The 24,869-nt window shown below is 42.0% G+C and overlaps 3 protein-coding genes and 1 long non-coding RNA gene across 5 annotated transcripts; 2 read left to right on the forward strand and 2 right to left on the reverse strand.

The window, feature by feature from the left end:
• The first annotated feature begins 5 nt into the window (after window positions 1-5).
• On the forward strand, window positions 6-5,333 carry ap5b1 (adaptor related protein complex 5 subunit beta 1). 2 transcript variants are annotated; one of them, XM_085455662.1, is made up of 3 exons: window positions 6-390; window positions 750-1,544; window positions 2,680-5,333. In XM_085455662.1, the coding sequence occupies exons 1-3, from the start codon at window positions 253-255 to the stop codon at window positions 4,558-4,560; spliced, it is 2,814 nt and encodes a 937-aa protein (XP_085311788.1). In that variant the 5' UTR covers window positions 6-252; the 3' UTR covers window positions 4,561-5,333. The 2 variants fall into 2 exon arrangements, with proteins under 2 accessions (XP_085311788.1, XP_085311789.1); XM_085455663.1 differs by lacking the exon at window positions 6-390 and adding an exon at window positions 487-608.
• lg5h1orf50 (linkage group 5 C1orf50 homolog) lies at window positions 4,709-8,359 on the reverse strand. The gene is made up of 5 exons (XM_085455664.1): window positions 8,168-8,359; window positions 7,181-7,296; window positions 6,996-7,082; window positions 6,786-6,917; window positions 4,709-6,007 (listed from the first exon to the last, which is right to left on the reverse strand). Exons 1-5 carry the CDS (start codon window positions 8,214-8,216, stop codon window positions 5,822-5,824), a joined length of 570 nt encoding a protein of 189 aa, XP_085311790.1. The 5' UTR covers window positions 8,217-8,359; the 3' UTR covers window positions 4,709-5,821.
• A 1,286-nt stretch (window positions 8,360-9,645) lies between these two features.
• p3h1 (prolyl 3-hydroxylase 1) lies at window positions 9,646-24,709 on the forward strand. Its single transcript, XM_085455665.1, has 15 exons — window positions 9,646-10,212; window positions 14,357-14,509; window positions 14,941-15,130; window positions 15,288-15,419; window positions 16,735-16,874; window positions 17,681-17,770; window positions 17,877-17,929; window positions 18,025-18,152; window positions 18,243-18,370; window positions 18,510-18,605; window positions 19,525-19,675; window positions 20,634-20,751; window positions 20,873-20,948; window positions 23,217-23,357; window positions 24,106-24,709. Exons 1-15 carry the CDS (start codon window positions 9,748-9,750, stop codon window positions 24,574-24,576), a joined length of 2,532 nt encoding a protein of 843 aa, XP_085311791.1. The 5' UTR covers window positions 9,646-9,747; the 3' UTR covers window positions 24,577-24,709.
• LOC146708825 (uncharacterized) lies at window positions 18,546-19,529 on the reverse strand. The gene is made up of 3 exons (XR_014920377.1): window positions 19,124-19,529; window positions 18,854-18,962; window positions 18,546-18,607 (listed from the first exon to the last, which is right to left on the reverse strand). It is a non-coding gene; the product is annotated as an uncharacterized LOC146708825 (long non-coding RNA).
• Window positions 24,710-24,869: the final 160 nt, after the last annotated feature.

Genomic DNA, 24,869 nt, shown 5'->3' on the forward strand with positions numbered 1-24,869 from the left:
TATGCCTTGGTTTTAAAAAAATTTTTCTTTGGATATATCCTCCAAAGCAACAGGGGGCGGTAAATATAGCACTGCAAGTATTAAATGTGCGCGTGACACAATACGGAAACGGCAACTATCAACAGTAGATGCTGTATGTTTGCGAAGCCTGGTTTCTTTAATTCTCAAAGACAACTTTGCTAGCAGCGGATTTCAGTAACAGTTCCTGAAATGATAACTTGCAAGCCGATAAAGTTTTGGATTTGAGAGACAATGGCGGCGAACTGGGCCGAGAGGATTTCTGCTTTCTCCCGCAGACCGTCCGGCTTCCTCTCCGGGACCACCGCGGAGGCTTTCCTGGCGGAGTTGCTCCGCGAGCTCCGCGATGACAGAGCCACTTACAGCGTTAAGGTAAATATAGTGAACAGAAAGCGTCGGTATTGTGTCAGCTGGCAAACATGTACAGTGCAGTGTGTCATATTCATTGTCTGTTCCCTTATTTCGCTCTGGAACGTGTGTACCTTAGCCACTGACACTAAATTAGCCTTGTTTGACTCTCTACATTCGCAAGACAGCAACGAGCAAGCTGTGTTGTTTGGTAGCTATGGGATACGGAGAAGTTTGAAAATGTAAAGCAGTAACATATATGTGACTGTACTTACAGACTTGCTGTTTTTTTAAGGATTTGTGGCAGTAACCTGGCGGAAGGCCAGGCAAGCTAATGTTTTTGTGTGCAGTGTTCTTATCTTCTATGTGTTTCCCACTCGCAGATCCTCCTGCTATTGCCGCTGTGTGAGCACCCCACCCTGCTGTGTTGTTCGGACTCTGTGGGTGAGGAGACAGCCCTGGAGCTCATGTCAGTATTCGCCCAGTGTCCTCCTAAGTCTGTCCAGTTTCGTTGTCACCTCCTCCTGGCTCTCACCTCCGTCCTCATCTGCACTTCCTGTGTGAAGAGCCACTCCCGTGCATCTCTAGACTTTCTGGATGTGCTCCTTCAAATAGCCCAGGACACCAGCGACATCCATACGGATGGCAGCCAGCGTCCTCTTCGGGCAATAGCCTGCGAGTGCCTGCGGGAACTGGAGGCCTGCTGCCCCGGCCTCCTCTCCCAGCGCCTTGAGCTCTTGGGTGGACTCTGGCAGCAGGAAACATCGAGGCTCCACCAGGCTTACGCGGAGCTTTACACTCTGGTGTTAAGAAATGCCATCTATCAGCTCACCCAGGAAACAGGAGCTGGTGCTGAGCACCTTAAAGCCCTTCTGGGAGGGAACACATCAGCTGCATGGGAAGCAGACCAGGAGTCAGGCCTGGCAAGCAGCAAGGACTCAGCCATACTGTCTTCTCTCATCCTGGGACCCATGGGTACAGTACCAACTCTGCACACCGGCCCTGACTGTAAGGAGCTGCGATCAGTCCTCTCCACCCTCCTGGATGAGTCCTACCTGCTCACTCCTCTGTGTCAGGCTACACTATTACATAGACTGACAGAGGTGGTTGCCATGGTGCCTGGAGTCCCTCCAGCTATATTCAGGACTCACCTGCTGCGGCTCCTGGGCACCAGTGAGGTTTGTGTTACATGGAATGAATTGAAGGGGGAGGGGAATCAGTAAAGGATGAAGTGCTGTGATTCCTTAAAGCAGGAAATTAGTTGGCGTTTTTGCACTTCTAGTTCCTTGTTTATAATCTGACTGGGTTTTTGGTTAGATGGCTGAAAGTGTGTGGTTAAGTCTTTCAGCATTTGCATGTCTTGTTCTACAAGATAAAATATGTTGGTGTCTGTCCTCAACTTTGAAGGTACCGTCAGTCAATTTTAAAGTTATTTAATAGGGGGAAAAAAAGAATATTATACTCATCAATATATATATTGATTAGTGTGTAATTACATCTTCCAACAATTTGATGAGGAAACCACCCTGATCCCACGCCATATTTTGAATAAATCAAGTTTTGCCTGTTTGCCTAGAGACCAGTCACATACGTAAGACGTCAAAGGCAGAGGAGAAGAGAAGTAGTAGTTGTTTGCATGTTGTGGAGGAACATTTCAATTTATTCCTGCACCTTCAGACTCATTATATGAAGCGCCTTACATGTTTTATCGTCAGAGAAGCGGTCCCCTCCAGCAAAGACACAGAAAACGCAACACAAAGCGACAAAACCACCACTATCATAATGAAACGACACCCTCTTTCTCCTCGCCTCGAGCCTCATGTTCTGAATTGAAGTCATTTACATTTTATGACCTAATTTATTTCCAAGTGTTACTATTCATATATGTTAATATATAGTGTATACAAAAATGTGCTTTTTACACAAACACCACATAACGCCAGCCTGTCGTGGCCGTTATGGGACACAGCTTATATTTCATGGTTTTGATCTCTCTTGACTAAAACGTGTTCTACAGCAGCCACCGTAATGAGATTACATACTTGAATTAAAGGTTAAGAAAACAGAACTGAGGTGCGTGGAATATCCACAGGCCCCGTTGTGTGGCGTAATGGGCTATTGTTAAAAGAAGACATTTTTCTGTTTCAGTCTGATCGTTTCAATTCAAAACACGATTTATTCTAAAAACTTGTTATTGATTACTGCCAAATATGTGTTTTCTGTTTTTCTTTTTAATAAAACAAATTGTCTTTCCCTTTGGTAAGTTTTGGGATGTGATCAGTCTGATTGTTTTGGTGTTTTTCATGCCGTCAGGTGAGCCTCCTTCATGCCACTCTGCTGCTGAAGTGTGCCTTCACAGACAGCCTGTTCAGCTCTGAAGACGAAGCCTTCATCCTCAAACGGCTAGTGGTGCTCTCCCAGCACCTGCTCCTGAGCACGCCTGAGAAACTCTTCTACATGGACTGCATCCTGCACTTCCCGGAGAACCGGCCCATCAGCTGCGGCGACGGTGACGAGACCCTCCCCGTGCTCCTCACGCCGCAGCTCGCTTCAGCTCTGGTCCCCACCGTGTTTAATGACAGCGCCACCCTGCTCGCCCGGTTCAACATGCTATCCCTGGTGTACCTGGAGGAGGGGGAGGAAGGCCAGGGAGGCCAGGGGCTGGCCTACCTCTACGAGCACCTGAGCTCGCTGCTGAGCATGGTGGAGAACGGGTGCGGCAGAGAGCTCGTCGTCACCTTCTTCAGAGCGGCCTTCCTTTTCCTGTATTATTTCTGCCACGTGGAGCGTTACTCCAACGACCTGACCAAGCAGCTGTGTCAGCTCTACCTCAACCACACCAAGCTGGCTCCACATTTCATCAACCTGGCTGACCAGACCCAGGACAGACTGTCTGAGTCCAGCTGGTCTGTGGGGCTCCTCAAAGCTCTGCAGAGGGTCATTACTGAGGCACCGCTAACCCAGCTCACCTCACACGACCTCAGCCGGCACCTCAAGATGCTGGCCCGAGTGGCGGAGGAAGGAGAGATCATCCAGCAAAGCACCCTCACCTTCCTCTCCAGCATCATCACTCCCTCGTCATCCTCGTTGTGCACAGGTGGTGATTGGCGTCTGGGAAACGAAATCCTCAGGGTCTGCCGCCATCTGCTCGTCCACCCAAGTCTGGACTCGCTGCTGACTCCTCTGGCTGACGTCCTGCAGCTCCTCGTCTGCCACTACGCAGACATGGAGATCCAGGACCACGCCCGTCTCTACTACACCCTCCTGACCACGCTGTCAAGGGAGAAGCTGGCTGGGGTGTTGGCACAGGGCATGGAAGAGGGAGGGCGTCAGGACAAAAAGCAGTCACTGTCCTGCCTCATAGGTGAGGGGCTGACGAGCACACTGACCATCCAGCAGACAGAGAGAGCTGTATTCAGGCTGATCGAGGCCCCTCCTGAGCCACGAGCAGGAGACATAAATTCAAATGAAGTACAGAAAGGCCCGGAGGAGGCGAGCGCATCGATGGAGGCCTACAGAGATCAATTCAGTGACTCCAGCTTTGCTTCAGAGATCACCTTACAGTACCAGCTGGTCCACATCAACTCTCATGACTCTCACTTCGATCAACTCTTTAGCATCCGCCTTCACTTCAGCCTCACAGACCATCACTACGAGGAGCTGGGCGACATCAGCGTCCCATGTCTTCTCAGAGAGAGGCCGTCGGCCATAGTTCAGCTAACACTGAAGCCCAGGAAGCCTTACCCTACTAGCCTCCACGCCAGCGCCATCTTCACCTCTCCAGATGGCCATACATGGCACACCACCCTACCTGACATCCATGTGGCTTTCCAGCAAACTTTCCTGCCTCTGCCTGTCCCCTCAAACTGGGGACGAGGCGGCACACTGAGCGTGTTCGAGGGTTTGTGGGACGAAATCTGCTCAGAGAGCGGAGACAGTGCTATGAGCCTATTCTGCTGCCAGCTGAAGGAAGCAGCTCTAAATACACTGGTGGAAAAGCACTTCCTCCCCTTCCTCATATCAGACGCGTCACATAAAGAAGAATTCAAAGTGCTCTTCTTCCTCCCACCACGCTCTCACATCCTGCTGAAGGTAAGCTCAGAGGAGGACGCCGTGCACTTCAACATTGCCACGGATAACTGGGAGCTTCTGTCTCATATTAACTCTTACCTTCTAAAAATTACATCATTATAGGAAGACACGCTCAGCTGACTGTGATGGACAATATTTTAAAAATAGAAATGCACTTTTAACATCCATATTTTTCAAAGTAAGATGTAAATGGGACTGACTGGGGACAGTTGATTTAAAATGAAGAAATTGCACTTTGATTTTGTTGATATGCAATTAAACAAACATGAAATGACAGTTTATTTTCTGGAGACAAAAAATCTCATCTTTACACTTTTATTTTTAAGAAAAGCCAATTTATAACTTACGAGTGTGCAAACTCATCAATTAACCATTGTTGCCCTCACTTCTGTACCAGTAATGCAATTGTTTATATTAACAGTGGCCATATTTGATTACTGTACAGTGATGTTAAACAGTAAAGTAATCATTAGGAACATCCCGAACACTGTCATGTATTAGCCATTGGTCTAAATATTGGTAGTGGTCTTCTCTCTTTTGGCTGAAAAGCTAGAAAAAATAAAGACACCGGAGAAACATGCTTCAACCACAAGTGTTGACATTGTAGTTTGTCCACTAGAGGGCACTGATGGAAATGCCACAGGGACGACAACCAGCTGACTCGTCCAGTCAGACCATAAACAAGTAAGTTGTCACATTATCCTAGTCCTCACTCATAAATAACTACACATAGCACATTTGGGAAATCTCTTGTGTGCATGAAAAAAAATATTGGCTTTTTTAAATCACCATATATCAATATTGTCTTACAGTTGGGCTTTAATCAAGAGCCCAAGTTTCAAGAATACAGCTGGATAAGGTGCCTTGTTTCACCACTAATGGTGCTAAAAAGCTAAACCTTTCGGAGTGGTTCAGTTTTTTCTTAAACTCTATGCTAACCTAGAATTCTGCTGAAAAATTGCAGACTGATGCTGTACTAACATGAGACGCAGAAGTACAATTCCTTTTGGTGAGAAAAGCTGGATGTCAGCTTCTTGTGTTTTTGGATGAGCTCTGTGGTGCAGCTTTATATCTGATCCTTGTGCTGAAGGTTGGTGGAATATTCTGCTACACGAGTTCTAATAAATGCTCTCATACAGTAAAAGTGTCCAGACACAGTCTATCAGAGATTTTCACTTTTAGAAAAGATTTGTGTGTGTGTACAAACATAAACTTAACAAGTTGTGTCCTTAAGGCAACATGAGAAAGTCGGTGAAGCTTTTGTGACTGACACGAGCAGTTCTGGAATCCTTTAAGACTAGCGTTAGCATCTGGCTCATGTCCTTGAAAAGCCCAGTGTGTACAAGTTGGAGCAGTCTGTTCTTTATTCAGTGAGGCCTCTGAAGTTGGGTCCTGCGTACGTAGGTAAGGCTGTCTGCTGGCTGACGAGTTTGTCCATGACGGCAAGCTCCGCGTCTCTCTTCTCCACCTCGTCGAAGGGGGTCCACGACATGTCGTGTTGAAGTTTGAATGCACCAAGAAATGGGTGAGGGGAGCTTGGACCCCATTCCTGTGGAGGAGAGGAGAGGACTGTCATAATAAATAGAATATGTTTTGAGATCAAAAATCCACCATGAAGGAAACTCTCTTCATTGTCCTTTAGTTTGCTAACGTTCAGCACATCAAAGTCTGCAATACCGACAGCTTTTCTTTATGTTTGTAAAACGATTTCACGTAAATACAAACTGCAGTCCAGTGAGGTGATGTAACAGAAAAGCTCTGATCACGGTTCTGTCAGATTCACTTTTTTTGTTTTAGTCCTGTTGTCATTTATTAGCCACATGCTGCTTTACACATAATGATTTCTAGTTTCGGGTTACAGTTTATTGGTGTTACGCTGGTATCAGATCAGTATTTGGTATGGACAGAAATCAGGAGCTAAGGAATCGAATAAGAAAGAAAAAGAGTAGCATTGGCGGTATCTCTAATTCAAACAAATAAAAAACGTAGGAGTTTTATCCAAATTGGATAAAATTCTAAAAAGCTTATCCTGCTACATTTTTTTTAACAAATGTTTTACATTTACAATTGAAAAGGTTAATCTTCTTAAAACCAGTTTGTGCTTCCAAAACCATCCACAGCTGCAGCGTAACCAGCCACATCCAACCTGAGCAACCTGATCATCTGATTTATCAGCTCCCTTCTGGCTGCACGACCTTTGAACACTAACACACAGACGTGCAGCGTCACGTTGAGTATTCACGTGTGTGATGTAACAGCTGCTGTACTGGAGTTTTGTAACTGCTGTCAGTCTGGGCTGACATAACATGAACAAGGCTGGTGCCTACCATAGGCGAGAGGATGGAGAAGTATTTCTGTCCCGATGGCCTCTGATAGAGGTAGTAGATGTTGCCTGGCTTTTTCACAATGTTACAGGCAGCGTGGTGCAGTTCAGAGTCTCTTTTGGCTTCTTCCAAAGCCTAGCAGAGAAGCAAAGATGTTGCCTTTAGATCAGAGCAACGTGACCATGCAGCTCATCCAGCGTGCACGGCTCTTACCTTCCTCGCCTGCTCCTGCAGGTATCTGATCTGGTCTGCAATGACTGTCAGTTTGTTGCAGGCATTGGCTTTTACAAACTCATCTCCCTGGGGGGGGAAACAAAACACATATTCAGATATAACACATATTCATTATGAGAATAACCTGAAAGTAAAAAATAACAAAAACTGAGTCCAATCCACACCTTCTGGACTTGCTCTGCAAGAGCAACCAGATTCATGGGGTCTCCAACTCTGTTGGTCTGGTAGGAACTAACCAGTTCCAGCCCACTGGGAGCACTGCTGCTCTCAACCAGAGTCACTGCAAAAAAATAAAATAAAAATGAAAAACTAAATAGTAGATTGTTTCTTAAATATGGTGCTGCCTTCATGGCACATTTGAAAATCTGCTAAATAAAGAATTCATTGTTTTTTGTTTTGCTTTTTCCAGCATAGCTTACACACTTTATGTAAACACATGTAGCCAATATATCTATTGTAAATTAGTATTTACTACCTAAACGTTTCTCATATATATATATATATATATATATATATATATATATATATATATATATATATATGTGTGTGTGTGTGTGTGTGTGTGTGTGTGTGTCGGGGGAAACTTGGGCTTCAGTCTTACTGATATATCACATTTTCTCCTCCCTAATAATGATGACTGGTATTACAGAAGTTCATAGAAAAATAAAAATTATCAACATTTCAGAATTGCAGTACCTTTAAGATGAAACAACCTTTGTCTCAGCACATTTATTACAACTTTCTAACGTCTAAAGTTTTAAACTCCATGTAGAGACGGGGTTAACCTGCTGGGAGCAGCTTCTATACGAAAAGCTACAGGAGTCCTACCTCTGAACACTTCCTCACATGTGACACAATAATGTTATTAAAACACTAACACCAAATTATTTTACATGCACACGGTCCCCCGCCTCGCTGTTGGGCTCACGCAGCATTTCAGTAACCACGCAGACTGCACTGGTTACGCATGTAATGTAACTCTAGAAAATGCTAACCCACACGCTCAGCATGAACTTGAGTGTCTAGTTGCGAGTACAGTTCAGCTTTTACTTAAACAGAGGGTCAGCTCGTGTGACAGTGCGTACAGTCAGATAACCGAGAAAAAGGATTCACGTGAGATTTTTGATCAAGTAAGTGTGTACATGTGTTACCAGTTGTGGTTTTCTCGGGCTGGTTAGGCAGGCTGACCGTCCTGTCCATGTCGTCTTCCTTGAAGTTTTACTATAAACTCCTCTCTCGAGTAATATCAATAATCACAACCTATCTTTAGGCTGTCCACTTGCCTGTTTTGCAACCAACTCGTATTCAACTAAAAATACTGTAGGGATCACTGGGTCCTAATCTCCGCCCCGTTCTGCTCAAAATAGTTGTCCATATTTATGCCTTTTTAAAATACATTTAATTATGCAGTTAATTTTAGCTTACTAGTGATTATGAATTTGTTTTGTTTTAATATAATTATGTATTGGGATTAATAATGATATAAACTTTTATATTCTGTATTTCGTACTTCACTACATTTACGCTTGTTCTTTCAGGCTCTCAAATAGCAGGTCGACACGAGACAGAGCATTTAAACATGAAGATATGTCAATGTTAAGAAATATACGAAGTTGTATAATACACATAAAACGGAAGCTGTGCTCCACTTTTGACTGAGTCAGACTGCACTTAAAAGCTTCTAGCTAAAGCTCACATTAAAGCTGACACTTTCACTAAAAGATGTATTTTTATTGGTTTCGCTCGATCTTCCTCGCGCATACTACGTTTCCCATAATACATTGCGTGCTTAGTTTCATTTTTTTGGTAAGTGAACAATTTTTTGGTAAGTTTTTTTCTATTGTGACAAAATTAAAATCCTCTGTTTTGTCTTTATTATTTTACTATTTGCGCAAAGTTATAAATAAACACAACAAAAATAAAATTACACATCGTCTGCAGGATTCGATGATATTCTTTGACCATCTTAAAGCGGTGGAACAGCGATCTTGATTAAATAGAAGAATGTTAAGCTTTACAATATACTGTGACACATTTCAGATGTACTGCCCATCATGCTGTTTGGGAATTCTCTTCCAACATCCAGCATCACAGCAGTAAAACTTCATTAACAGCTTCAGTCAGACACGTTGAAAACTTTTAAAAAGTACATTTTTAGGCCATTGACGGGCTCTATCAGTGGCCTATAATACGAGTTTCTCCACAGACTTCAGGTTTCTTTGGGTGCCGTGTCTTCTCCTTGCCTCACCAGAACCTCACTGCTGTGTTCCTACGCACCAACAGCTGTATTTGGGAGCCTGTGAAAGTGTGAATGAGGACAATTCCAAACAGATCCATCAGTGGAAAAAAGCAAACAGTTAAAAGTACAGTTTTCATTGGTTAGTTGCCTTTTCTCGGACTTTTGTCAATAAACTTTCATACATTTTAACCAGACCTTTTCAGAAATCTGTGTCATTTTGTGTTTATTCAGCTAGTGAAAATATTTTGCTCTGAAGCTCTGAAGCACTAAATCAACTCGTATCATGTTGCATACGGCTGATGCGTATGCATATGCATAAGGATGAAGGGTGGGTGGGGGGTGTTGCCGAGGGGGGCTCCGCCGCTCAAATCCCACCTCCAGTCAAGCTCCTGGTGGAGAAAGGAGTAGTAACAATTCTCTCTGCGTACCGGCTCGTCGTCGGCCACAGGCCCAGGCTCAGGTCCCGCTGCAGAGCCCTGACACTTTGCCACCATGGAGCTCCGTTATGCGCTCACATTCCTCTGTGTTGTCGTGGTGCCTGCGTGCACATCGGACACTGAAGTGAGCAGCCACTTTGTTTTGGAGCCTTATGATTTCCTCTTCGACACGGCGGTGGAAGCTTACTATAAGGGGGACTGGTTATCGGTGATTCTGAACATGGAGAAGGCTCTCAAAAACAAAGCCACTTTGCGCAAAGTTAAAGCTCAGTGCCGCCAGAGCTGCGCCAACCAGACCGCTTTCGGCGAGCCTTTGGCCGGGTTGGGAGTTCCCATACCGGGGACCGGCTCTGTGGAGGACCTGGGCTTCTTCCAGAAATTCCTGAAGCGGGCCGACTGTGTTAACTCCTGCGAAACTGAGAAAGTCGGCGCACCAAGTTTGCATCTCGTCAGCGAGGAAATAGAGCTGGAGTTCAAGAAGAGGAGCCCATATAATTACCTACAAGTGGCGTATTTTAAGGTAGAAAAGGATGCTGGCAGCTACAGTGTGGCCTGTCTCTCACTGCACACACACACTCGCTTTGCTCTAGGCGAGCTAGAACAGTAAAAACTTTAGCACTGATTCTTTTTTAGCCTGTAAGTTAGAGCTGATGTGGAGCACATTACTGTTTTGCCCCAACCCCCCAAAACCAAGACAACCATGCCACGTCTTAAGGTGGAGTCAGCTTCTGCGGGGTGTGACGTTAGGACGTGAAATTGAGCGATTTAAAGGCCTAAAATTTTATTTTCAAAAGCTCCTGCTGGCAAACCACAAACGCTTGATCTGTGAAATAAGTAGGGACTAGCAATTATTTATTTTATAAATTTTTTTGTAGACTTAAATTCGTTTTTAACAAGATATTTTTCCAACTAAGCAAGTTAGGGGGCGTAAAGATGAATGGGTTAGTGTGAAAATAAGGATTTATTTTCTGCTCTGATGAAAATATTTTCTATGAAACTCTGTGTGACATGGCAGAGGTGTGCGGGACAAACGTCAAACAGGACGTTTGTCCCGCACACCTCAGCCTGGCCCCTAAAAGCTCAGGCTGAAGAAAATGTTAAAGTTAGTTTTTATCAAAAAGTCATAGAGCTGTCATAACTCATACAGTACTGTGCAAAAGTCTCAAGCCACGACTCATTTCTTCTCATTAGCTATTTTAGGGGGATATCTGTGTGTGCAGGTGACTATTACTGTGCATAATTATTAGGCAACTCAACAAAAAACAAATATATACCCATTTCAATTATTTATTTTTACCAGTGACACCAATATAACATCTCCACATTCACAAATATACATTTCTGACTAGGGCTGAACGATTATGGAAAATAATCTAATTGCGATTTTTTGCCCCAATATTGCAATTGCGATGTGATATGCGATTATTTTTTAAGGTCTTTGTCTTCTGTATTATTAAACAAAGACAAGCAATACATCATATAGTATGGCCAATACTATATTACATTAATTTTAAACTGTTCTTTCCTGGAAGACAGACCTCTGTTATGATGACATGAGGTGATGCATGAATTGATGACTGACATTTTTATTTAACTTCTTCAATCACAACAGTATATTTGAACATACACAATAGTTTATTTTTAGCTTACAAACATCTGAGCATAAAGTGCTGACAAGGAACCCTGGTGTAAACATTAAAGTGAAAGTCAGTACAATGTGCAGATTGCAGAAATATACATAAACAAAATCAGTGGCTTTACCACACTCAGTTTTTCGACATCTGTGAACTACTAGACAGTCATTCAATTAAAAAATAATATTAAATAAATAAAACTAATAAATAAAAAATACACACATCTTACTGATCTCTGCAGTCAGTAACATTACACATAAAGTGCAAACATAATAGCAATTGTATAAACAACACACAAACACGCCTTTAAAGTTTAAAGGCGTGAAATTGGACGGTCTAGTTCTGATTAGCGTCACCGCTGTCTCGGTGGAGTTTAATAAACTCGGCCGTCTGCTTCTTGCTATCTAAAATATAACCAGACACTGGCGTAAATTCTCGACTGTCTCATACTTCTGTTTAATAAGTTTTCTGTTTGACGTTTAGTCAGCTGTGTGAAAACCAAGGAGGAACCCACCCGGGGGATTAATAAAGTTTTATTTTATCTAATCTAATAACTTTAATCTCAGCCAAACCGATTTACTCACGAACAAACAAAACACTGAAAAAAGCCCAACAATAACATTTTTAGGTTGTCTAAGTGACTTATATATCACGTTTAACCCGAGGAGCGAAACTCCGCGGTGATCTGAAAATGATGTGCCGGGAGTTGTGCCGTTCCCGGCCGCATCAGTAACCCTCGAGCTCCCGGCTAGCTGTCGAGCTGGTGGGTAGCAGACGCCTCTGAAAACGTCGAAGCACTTTTGCAAATATGGGATATCTTGATGAACCGAGCAGATATTTGATGTTTACACAACTACTTTCTCGCCTGAAAATATTTTAAAAGTTTATTTTGTGACCCTGAAAGATTAGTATGAGTAATTTTAAAACTTAGTAGCGGCCGCCATTGTTGGAAACTGGAGTTTGGCTGGGCCGCGCTATGAATTCTGGGATATGGTAGTAATTTGGACAGCCTTCGGCGCGTCGCTGTGACGTAATCGGTCTAGAAATGCGGCCTCAGGAGGATGCAGCCCATGAATTTGGACATGTCCAGAGTATAATCGCAGCCTTTGCGGTTAGAAAATTGCACTTGATCATGTCGCGATATTATCGCAAATGCGATATATCGTTCAGCCCTATTTCTGACATTCAAAAACAAAACAAAAACAAATCAGCGACCAATATAGCCACCTTTCTTTGCAAGGACACTCAAAAGCCTGCCATCCATGGCTTCTGTCAGTGTTTTGATCTGTTCACCATCAACATTGCGTGCAGCAGCAACCACAGCCTCCCAGACACTGTTCAGAGAGGTGTACTGTTTTCCCTCCTTGTAAATCTCACATTTGATGATGGACCACAGGTTCTCAATGGGGTTCAGATCAGGTGAACAAGGAGGCCATGTCATTAGTTTTTCTTCTTTTATACCCTTTCTTGCCAGCCACGCTGTGGAGTACTTGGACGCGTGTGATGGAGCATTGTCCTGCATGGAAATCATGTTTTTCTTCATGGGCAGTTATTTTGCGCCTTGGTTTTTCCACACGCTTCTTGCGACCCTGTTGACTATTTTGAATGAAACGCTTGATTGTTTGATGATCACGCTTCAGAAGCTTTGCAATTTTGAGACTGCTGCATCCCTCTGCAAGATATCTCACTATTTTTGACTTTTCTGAGCCTGTCAAGTCCTTCTTTTGACCCATTTTGCCAAAGGAAAGGAAGTTGCCTAATAATTATGCACACCTGATATAGGGTGTTGATGTCATTAGACCACACCCCTTCTCATTACAGAGATGCACATCACCTAATATGCTTAATTGGTAGTAGGCTTTCCAGCCTATACAGTTTGGAGTAAGACAACATGCATGAAGAGGATGATGTGGACAAAATACTCATTTGCCTAATAATTCTGCACTCCCTGTATTGCTCAAAACCACTTCAAAAAAGCCTCATAAAGAAATGAGGGATTGCTCAGGACTATTGCACAGCGCTGTATTATGCTTACGTATGAGTATGATGTACCACTGCAGGAAAACCAGAAAAAATGGCTTACTGTTTTCAAGTTCGGTTGTTTTTAGGATGTTGTTAGGTTGTTAGACTATTTTGTGACCCACTAAATCCACACAACTGCAACCTGGGCAGTTCAGTCAGGCCTTACATTAGTACGATTCACTTACTTGTGATTTCATTGTAATATATATTCTGAACTTTTGAAATATTTTAAAATCTGAGAAATACGACTGGTACTATATTGCTTTACTACTCTCAGCAATCAAAGCCCTTTCCTACTAAAAGTCTCAGTCTCTGTTTATACAAGGATATTTTTCCTATGCCTAAATACTTTTAACCTACCATGATCAAAGTTACACTGTGATGGATGCATCGGGGGAAACCTGGGCTTCAGTCTTGCCAAAAAATCTTTTAAGTCTTTCTACCTACTGAGCTGCCTAAACGTTAGCGTTTCAGATAGTAAAGAGTAAACTGAAATCCACCCCAGAAAATGTAAAGATAACAGTTTGGCCCTTATGGGTTACCAGACCAAAAATGTGAACATTTAAAATGATATTGCATCAAAAATCATTTATAGCAGATTAATTACCCCCAAAATAAAAGTGAGTGAAAGTTGACAAACACAGTCTGAAGTACCTGTACAAAAACATACAATAAGAATGATTAAACATAAATATGTAACATAATTAGTTAAAATAATAGCCTGTGTACATTACTGACGTCTCAATATGAGTATGTCAGGATCAATATTGGCTGGTGTATATAGTTAGCTAACATTTGGAAAGTAAAGAGCAACTACTGGGCTTATTGCACCAAAACAAAAGTAAAATCAGAGTAGATTAAATGTATTCCACTACTACATTAACTAACTGTTAATGTATCTGTGCCTACATGAGATATTTTGATACCAAGTTAGCTTGCACGAGTTTTCCAGTTGAATTAAATAGAATAGAAAATAAGCTTGTGTATGTGTGTTTTTCTTCCTTTCAGATCAATAAGCTGGCCAAAGCAGTAGCAGCTGCCAACACGTTTTTCCTGGCCAACCCAGATCACATGGAGATGAGACAGAATCTGGACTACTACAGGATGATGGCAGGAGTACAGGAGGACGACTTCAAAGATCTGGAGGCCAGGCCACACATGGTGAAAGCAAACTCCGTCTTTGATAATGCTGTTATGTTCTTGTAGCCTCATCCTCTGCTGATTGTCTATAATTCATCTACAGTTTATTTTTATTGACATTTCATTAGTTTGGTCAGTTAAGTCAAATTAAGGAACAGTCAGACGATCCCCTGTGAACTAGCACTTGGTGACAACGAGAAGGAAGAACTCTCTTTTAACAGGAAGTGGCTTCCAGCAGGACCAGGCTCAGGGAGAGAAGGCAATCTATCATAATCAGCTGGAGGGGAAAACAGAAGAGAAGAAAGGAGGGCATTTTTCTTTACATGTTGCCACACGATGCAGTCTCTAACGATGATTCAAGCAGAAAGATTTAAACTCCTTTGTCTGCCTGACTGACCTTGAACAGATGAAGCTGACTGTTGCAGTAGCTGTGATGTGCCCTCTCTCTTCAGGCCCAGTTTCTGCTGGGAAAGAGCTCCTACAGTGACGACTCCTTCATCCTGGCGGCTGAACACTTTGAATCAGCCGTAGATGAGTACTTCATAGCTGATAAGGAGTGCAGAGTTCTGTGTGAGGGAGCCTACAACTATGATGGATACAACTACATGGAGTACAGTGCAGACCTGTTCCAGAGTATGAGTGGTGAGGCAGCATATCCTTTGCTTGTGAGCACTAAAGATTCCAACAGAGCTGAGAATTTGATGTGAAGCTGCATGCAAGGGAGACATTTGTATGGCAAATATGAAAAATAGGCTGCATGTGCTATAAATACTTGTATAAATGTGTCTGTGTCCCTCAGACCACTACCTGCAGGTGCTGAGCTGTAAGCAGCACTGTGCTGTGGAGCTGGCCTTAACTGCTGGCAGAGACAAGCCCTTTGAGGACTTCCTGCCTTCACACTTCAACTACCTGCAGTTCTCCTACTACAACAGTGAGTTTCACAGTGCTTTCTATAAGTCAGGTGTGCCTGTATCCACTGTCCTTAGCAACAATGCAGAAAAGAAGTCTAAACACAGAAATGAACAGCTATGGCCTCATATACACGGATCATCTGTTTGACGACTTTAATAGCAAAAACACAGACCTGCACCTAACATGAACGAGATTACCTCTTAAATAAGCCAAATATTATATGATAATAGATCAGCATTTATTGCTGGACTCTGAATGGAAGTAATTCATGTGAATTTCTTTGTATTTAGTTTTCAATTGATTTGCAGTTTTTGCCCATTTGTTACAGTTGATCACAGATTAAAAGATTATCGCACATAATTGTCAACATTGACAGTGGAGTGATTGCTGTTTAATCATTGTCTTTATGCACCAAACTTGCTTTGCAGAGCCCAACTCACTGCAACTAATTGCAATAATTCTGGTCATGCCACATTTTTTAAAACTGTTCTGTGTGACTGTAGACTTAAAGAGCTTTTTGGTACATATGTTAAATACTTTAACTATTTATATAGTAAATAAAAAAGAGAAAATTCTCTTGTACTGCATGTATTTATAATGTATTTCTTCAAAATTAACCAAAAGAATTGCAGCGTTTTATGTAAAATTTCATATTGTTATATTTTACTTCTCCCTAGTGGCAGCCTTTAAAAGAGCAATATGAAAAATAACCCTGTCCTGTAAGAGTTTAGGCTCTTAACCTCTGAACTGCCGCAGGTTTCTTCCTGTTAAAGGAGAGTTTTTCCTTCTCTCTGTCACCAAAGTCCTTTCTCTGTTTTTATTGTAGGGTCTACCTTACAATATAAAGCACCTTGAGGTGACTGTTGTTGTATAAATAAAACTGAATTGAATTGAATCACCAGGTGACCACTGACCAGTCTCAGCATAAGACCAGGTTTTGTTTTAGCCAAAGAGGCAAATATTCTGAAACTATAAGATGTCATGTTAATCATTTTACATTGTTTTGTTTTGTTATAAGTTCTTCCATGTGGTTGTTCCAAACTTAGCATACTAACTTCATATAGCAGTAACACAATGAAGGTCTTTAAAATATTTTCATACTTTTATTTTTATTTTTCACACTTTCTTCATAATTTGATTTCATTTTTTGAATGTTTAACAACAAGTTTAAGCTAAAATTCTTCCGTGCTGTAACTTTAGAGTCCCCTGTAGGTACAGGATGTTTGTTATGAAATAGTCACTGGTGTTTAAGAACAAGGATATATGCTGCAAATCCAATAACATCCTTTTTGTTCACATCCATGATTCCATGGATTTTTGTCTTTTCTTTCCAGGTGAGAAGTACGAGAAGGCCATAGAGTGTGCTAAGACCTACCTGCTGTTCCACCCTGAGGATGAGGTGATGAACCAGAACCTGAACTATTACTCTGCCATGCTGGGCGAGGACAAAGCAGCAGCCATATCAGCCCGACAGGTACAGTTACACTGTGTTTAACAGAGGCTTTCAACCTCTTCTTCAACCTCACCGTGAGTGCAGTTATTCCTAGCATTGTGTTATCTTAATCCTTAGTGATCAGCAGTAAATTAGCCTGAACAAAGTGTGGTGGCAGAAAAATGGTCTTCATCAGCACTCACGTGTACTCAGGGGCACATTAAAAAAAGGCTCTGGTGGTGATCTAAGCACATAACTGTTTGCTGATTCTTAAAAAAGATTTGAGCTGCCCTGGGCCCTAAATGTCCACATAACACACTATTTAAAGTGGGTTATTATGGTTATCCATCACTACTAATGACTAAGTGATTATTTCCCAGGTGGAGGTTGCTGGCCTGTGGCCTGTGTTTTAGAATATAAAGGCTCCAAAGGTAGATGCAGGTGTATTATTACACCTGCATCTGTTGTCCAGACATCTGTATCCACAGCCTGACGGTGTGTATGCACCATGAGAGCAGAGCTGCATGAGCTCAAACACACTGCAACCTAAGAAAACACCCTCAAATCAAAGAATGCTACAAAAGCACAGGAGATAAAACAGAAGCTGAACAAGCACAACACAGATTTGCTCTCTGAATGCATACATCACCACTAACACGCGTCCGTCAGAATCACTGTAAAAAAAAAAGCCAGACCAATTTGTTCCTACTAAAATAAAGGAGAAGACAGCTCCAACTGGAGCTAAGGAACCAGAGATATAACGACGGTCTTTATAGCGCCGGCTTTGTGATTGTTGAATGTGATTTTAGGAGCTATGTTACAGGCTGCTGCTGACTTGTAATCCCTAGGTGGTGAAACAGTACATTCAGCAGTCGCTCCTGGAGAAAGAGCTCCTCTACTTTGGTTATGAAGCCTTTGGAATCACTTTTGTAGATCCGGTAAGTGTATAACTCAGTTTACATCTCACCACATTCTGCACTACTTATGAAGTGCTGGGATATAAATAAATGTGATCTTTGAATTCTCTGTTATTTTTGCTTAAAGGACTCGTGGACCCCCGAAGATGTCATGCCTAAGAAACTGAGAGAGAAACAGAAGTAAGACTAAGAGCACCGCCACACGTGTGCAGGTCGAGCATGAAGGTGCACTTAAAGTCAGTGTTGTTATCTGCGTGTGTGTTGCTGTGTCTCAGGGTTGAGAGAGAGACTGCAGCGAGGATCACAGAGGAGATAGGAAACCTGATGAAGGAGATTGAGAATCTGGTTGAGGAAAAGAAGAAGGATTCTTCAGAAATGACCAAGATGATAGTGCCACAGGAAGGTGAATGTTTCAGAGAACCAGGGTATAAAATGTCAGTCTTGTACAACCAGTCTTTATCCTCACGTCTTTATCTGTGACCTTATCTTGTAGATGGCGCTCTGCTGTACAGTGACATCAAGGTGACCATGACATCCAAGCAGCTGAATGGCTCCCAGCGGGTTTTGCTGGACGGTGTGATCACAGATGAGGAGTGCAGGGAGCTGCACCGTCTCTCCAATGTGAGTAGCCCCAAGGAATAAAGTTCAGTCCGTGTCAGCAAAGATTTCCTCACATCACCTGCATTCTGATCGTGTCCCGTATGTATGTTTTTCAGCTCGGCTGTTATAGGAGTTGCTTAATGTTGCATTTATTTCACAGACAGCTGCTCTAAAAGGCGATGGCTATAGAGGACGACCATCCCCACATTCCCCCAGCGAGATGTACCAGGGAGTCACCGTCCTGAAGGCTGTCAAGGTCTATAAAGCAGAAAAATTCCAAATAAGAGATGCCAACACAAGCACAAACGTTCACCTTTAATCATAGCTAGGGGAAAGATCAAAGCTGGTTCTTTATGTGGAAACAAAAAATACGTTTTTTAGTATAACAGCAGACTTTTTCCACATTTCAGCATCAAAACAACAGAACATGCAGCATATAGCTTATGTGCTCGAGCTGGCGGATGAGAATAAAAATGTTTGCAGCAGGTTAATCTAGAGGCTCACCTGTAAATGTAACCTGATGCTTATTGCTTCCAGCTGTTTGAGGTAATTAAATAGTTGCAGCTTCGTAGGATCCAAAACGACACATGTGACTCAGCACGTCAGTTATTGTCTACACAGAGAGGAACGATCACTTAGAACCTGACAGTATATCACTTTTCCACGACATAATGCAGTCCTGTGAAAAACTGTTGATTCAGTAGCTTGTAGAATTATATTTAGCAGCAATAACTTGAAGTAATTGTTTGATGTATTATTTTATCAGCATCTCACATGATTGTGGAGGAATTTTGAACGACTCTTCTTTGTAGTATTGCTTCAGTTGATTGAGGTTTGCAGGCATTCGTTTATTCACAGCATGGAGCAATCATCACCCCTTCACCACCGTGCTTGACACTTGTACGATGTGCTTGTGCTGATAGCCAGTGTTTGGTTTTCTCCCAACATGTCGCTGGGAATTCTAGCCAAAGATCTCCACTTTGGTCTTGTCTGTCCAAAGAACCTGAAGCTTTGCAAACCTAAGACGTGTTCTCTTTAGAGAGAAGATGCTCTTTCCTGGAACATTTTTCATCTTCAGTGCAAACACTTTTGTATTTATAGTTCTATATAAAAACAGACTCAACATTGTTTTCCTCCTTGTCCCAGCTTTTACATGGTTTTTCTTCTTCTCACAGCTTGGCCAGGAGGGGAAGGTCCCTCTGAAGAGCGCTCGTCTGTTCTTTGACCTCAGTGAGAAAGTGAGGAAGGTCTTAGAGTCCTACTTCCGTCTGGACACTCCACTCTATTTCACATACTCCCACCTGGTCTGTCGCTCTGCCATCGATGGTAAGCTAACCACTGACACTGTGTCATTTTTTCCCCATCCTGATTTTGTGTCTAGGAGTTGGTTCAGACATCACTCCCAAATGACCTCGTTTATCTGTTAGATCTGCTAGGACATGCCCGTCCTGCCCCGCGCTACAATATAAATGTCATTGTAGACCATTGTTAGGTGGTTGCCAAGTAACGTGATGCCATTGTAACATATCGTATATCTAATAATAGTTGATTTTTGTCAATATAAACTAGATGTTACTGTTGTGAAATAAAAATCATACGATGGTTAGACAGGTAAATGGCAGTTGGTTGGTGGTTGCTAGGCAACATGGTAACATCATAATGTGTTACATAGATAACAACCTTCAGGGGTCTAAGATGTACCTGTGCCATGTGTTTGGTTGCTCAGCTCCTCATCATAGAGCTGGCAGACAGACAAACAGAGATTTAGTGAATTAATTCAAAGTCCTGGACTGAAGAAGTCACTGGATGAGTGACGAAATGTTTCTCCCACTGAAAATGCTACATCCAGATGAACAGAAACCTTTTGGGATTTTCCTTACTTAGGTGAATGTGCATGCATCAAGACATAAAATCAGCAGACTGCAGCACCAGTGGCAGGAAGAAAAACGCATGTTTGTTTGATTTTTATTTTTTTCTTGCTGTCTACCCAGCATGCAGATAACTTTGTAGAGAAGAACCTTAGAACACAAGTAAAATTCAGTTTTATTCATCTAACACAAAATCACAATAACAGTTGCCTCACGGTGCTTGCAACAAAATTGTAACTGTGATGTAATAACTGAAGTTAGTACAGTCGAATATACTGAATTCAGTACCATTTTGGTCTCCACTACCTCTGACAATAAATACACAAAGAAACATATTTAGCTGTTGAATTCTCAGCTAGCTTTGTTTTTGGGCCCAAATTTCTCCAAATGTTCTCTCTGTGCTCCTGTTTGTTCAGAGAAGCAGGACGACCGTAAGGACATGAGTCACCCTGTCCACGTCGACAACTGTGTGCTGGTTTCTGAGGTCAACGAGTGTGTAAAGGAACCTCCTGCATACACTTACAGAGACTACAGGTATGGTTACACACACACACACACACACACACACACACACACACACACACTTAAAATTCTGTCTACACAACCCACCCTGATGACAAGGACCGGCTGACCTCCTGGTGTCTCACTCCTGCAGTGCCATCCTTTATTTGAATGAGGACTTTGAAGGAGGAGAGTTCATTTTCACAGAGCTTGATGCCAAAACAGTGACGGTAAATATATATCTGATGTTTTTTCCTTTCTTTTTTAAAACTGTAAAGTTTTCTTTCAGACTGCTTTAGCTGCCTCCAAATGTTTTTATTTATTTGTTTTTTGATTTGTTAATGCTAAGTTAAGTTAATGGTTAGCAAGCAGCATCCATAAACTGTGTGCATATCTGCAATTTAGTGCTGAATAAAACACTAGTAAAACAAACTCTGACTGGAGTTTAATAACTGGCTATGGATGGAAAAAAATCACCCCAGTCAGAGTTGTTTCAATCATTCTCTACTGCTTATCCTTATCCTGTCTCTAACCCTATCCTAGATGGGGAAACTATCCATAGGGATCAAACATGTGTTTGTCCCAGGCTGTAAATGTGCTTTAACTGTAAGCTTGTGCTGTGTTTCCATAAGGAGTAAAAGTCCCACAAATAACTCTTTATGCCCGGAGCAAAGCCAAGCCATGAAGTCCAAGGAACTCTCTGTAGACCTTTGGAAAGGGTAAAATGTTGGGTGGTCTCAGTTTTTGTGAGATTTAAAAGTTTGGGACCACTTGGACTCTTTATAGAGTTGGCAGGCTGTATTTTGCTAACGGCATTTAAATCTTAAAGCTATCACGATTCCTTGTGATGGGATTGTCTCTCGCTGTTACGGAAAATGACAGTGGGCTGAAGTGAGAAGGGATGCTGTAAAACAAAAAGATGTCCTTTAACCCTCCTGCCATCCTTTAAAAAACTCACACCCATCAGCCTAGGGACCATTCTCAGCCACGCCATAAAAAGACCATATATCCATATTTTATTCCACTTTAAATTAGCCAACCTTGTAAAACTACTTCTCCCTGAAATATTCATGTAAAGTTTTAATTATATTTTCGTTGTTTTAACCCTTCAAATCCCAGTGTTATTACATGAGCGCCCTGTGTTATAAGCCCCAAAAACCAAAAAACGAAACTAAATATTTCCACAAAAAACCAGTTGAAGTAATATGTGATTGTCATTATAAGTAGGCCTTTAGATGGACCAAAGATTGGCACCAACATACATTTTGACCTGCCATTATTTTTCTTGCATTTTTTTTGCAATTTAAAAATTAAAACTTCAAGGCCCTGAGTCTTCATTGACATCCAAGAAAAGAAGAAAAAATCATATGATGATAATTTGGGGTTGAAAAATAGCGTTTATAATGGAAGTCAATGGGCAGAAAATGGTCCCCAGGGTGATGGGTGTGGGGATTTCTGCTGCTCAGCCATTTTAGGCTGATTTAAGGAATTCACACTGGAATATTAACATTGACAGGTAAAAACTATCCTGTGGCAAGTTTGGTTATATTCCACTGAACACAGTGGAAATGGCAGCCATTTAACACATAGCAGTGGCACAAAAAGGTCCCAAGAAGGCAGGAAGGTTAAGAAAACCTCACAATGAAAAGTCTCGCACATTTAATAAAAGTATGAAATTGTCTAAAATTCAGTTTGGATGGGTCACCACGGGAATTTCAGCACATAATCTTGCTATTTTCTCCCCTCTACATTATTTTAGATTTGCCTGGTTGTTTTGGCTTTTCTGTAGTTTGTGTAAACATGGTAATAGGATTCTAATTAGATTCATTAGCTTTATTAACAGTTGCACCTAAAAATACAAAAATCTCTGATGCATAGGACCGGCAAGTGGTTAATTTAGACCTATAATTACCTGTGAAAATGGCATATACGAGACAATTACAAGGCCTTTCACAAACACATCTGGATCATGTAGGATGCACATTTTGAACTCACGTTAATGTGCTTACTTTTAAGGAGCACTTGATGTGCACGTCCTTTGCAAATTTAGTATTAAATTTGATGTAAAGTGGTTTAAATATGCACTTAAAAACACTGACATTAACTATTGCTCTAACTATAGACACCTGAAGTTGCTCTAGAAGGCAGAGATCAGAGAATGGGGTCAGAGTTTACTTTTCAGCACTTTAATGACCCTAATCAAATAGTTATGACAGCACTGGAGTTGCTTCACGGCAGATGTTTGACTTTCTTTAAGGGGCCCAACTAAAAGGCAGGAATTAAACCCTGTGGAACACCTGCACAGAGATCTAAACTGTTCATTTTAATGAGGTTCCTGTTATAGATTATTAAGTGTACATGTGGACAAACTGCTAAGTTTATCCACAGGGTTTGACTGACAGAGTCTGAATACTTTTTAAAGCCACTGTGCATTTAACAAAAATGCATTTTTAACCACATCGATGTTGATTGTGTTGCGTGGTGTGTGTCTTCTCAAGGCGGAGGTGCATCCAAAGTGTGGTCGCGTGGTTGGTTTTGGAGCAGGGAAAGAAAACCCACACGGTGTCAAAGCTGTCACCCGGGGTCAGAGGTGTGCTGTTGCTCTGTGGTTCACCTTGGATCCTGCTCACGAGGAAAAGGTAAGGAAAACCACTGTAACCAGATGTGAGCATGCATAGGCTTTAGGTTTGGGTCTGTGTGCAATCCTTTTAAACAATAACTTCTTCCAAAATGGAGAAAGATGGGTCAGGATTTAGCATGAATTGTTCAAATGATCCTTTTTTCTAACACCTTGAATTCAGTTCAGTTCCATTTTTTTATATAGTGCCAAATCTCAACAACAGTTACCCCTAGGGACTTTATATTGTCAGGTAAAGACTCTACAATAATACAGAGAAAATAGAGAAAACCCCAACAATCAGATGACCCCTATGGGCAAGCACTCTGGCAACAGTGGGAAGGAAAAACTCCCTTTTAACAGGAAGAAACCTCCAGCAGAACCAGGCTCAGGGAGGGGCGGGGCCATCTGCCTTGACTGGTTGGGGTAGGGGGAGGAAGACAGGACAAAGACATGCTGTGGAAGAGAGACAGAGATTAATAATAACTAATGATTAAATGTAGAATGATGTATGAACACATAGGGAGTTAAAAGTGAGTGAAGAAGAACTACGTAGTGCATCAGACTATTTCCACAAAGTTATAAAGACAGCCTAAGTTGAAAACAGTGCACACAGTCAGTTATTGCTGTGCAGAAATATGAAACTCAGCTCTAGATAATGATGTTGTGTTTTCTGACTGCCAGCACAACTTCAAAGAAAATTTGTGATTCATACCTGTTCCTTGTTTCATTTTGCAGTCTCCCAAACATTTTCTTTTTTTGTCCCATAGGAAAGAATCCAGGCTCAGGATTTGCTGAAGATGTTTTCTACACCAGTGGATGCAGAGTTCAGTAAAAATGAGGCCATGGAAACTGAGTCTCAACCGAAAGCTCCCACACAGGCTGACCAGGAGGCAGCCAGAAAAAAAGAAGTAGGAGAGCAGAAGCTCAAGCTGAACACGTCGGGCGATGCACAAACTGACCTGCTGAAGGATGCGGGGGAGGCCAAAACAGCCAGTAAAGGAACCACTAAAACCAAAGCTGCACCTAAAACAAAGCCTAAAGCTGGAGATCAAACGAAGGCAAAGACGACAGGCAAAGTTAAAGCTGCTGCTGCAAAAGATGGAAAACAGACAGCAAAAACAAAAGCAAAGCAGGGTGATAAACAGAAAACAAAACCAGCTGCAAAAAAGACAGTAAAAGCAGTTAAGAAGGACTCCACCTCAGCACCAGACTCTCAGAGCAACAAGGATGAATTGTGATCAAACAACACGTGCCTCTGTTTTCATGTGGGGCCAGCTACTGTCTACAAGATCTTCTCTGTGGGTGGTTAAATAAAAAGCTGTGTTACAAAATGTTATTTTTCTTTAAATACATTCATTATTTTGGATGTCACTTAAATTGTTCGCTATTTATGTGGTATGTGGTTGCTGACAATCTGCCCTCTGATTCCTTTTGCCCTGTGACAGCTGTGATAGGCTCCAGCACCCTGTGACCCTGAAGTAGATAAGCAGAGGAAATACATTGATGGACAGTCTTCACATGTGCCCACAAT

This window comes from Copadichromis virginalis, linkage group LG5 (assembly GCF_057382275.1).
Source record: "Copadichromis virginalis isolate Kocher_CV1m ecotype Utaka linkage group LG5, C_Virginalis_male_GT1.1, whole genome shotgun sequence".
Lineage (NCBI taxonomy): Eukaryota > Metazoa > Chordata > Actinopteri > Cichliformes > Cichlidae > Copadichromis > Copadichromis virginalis.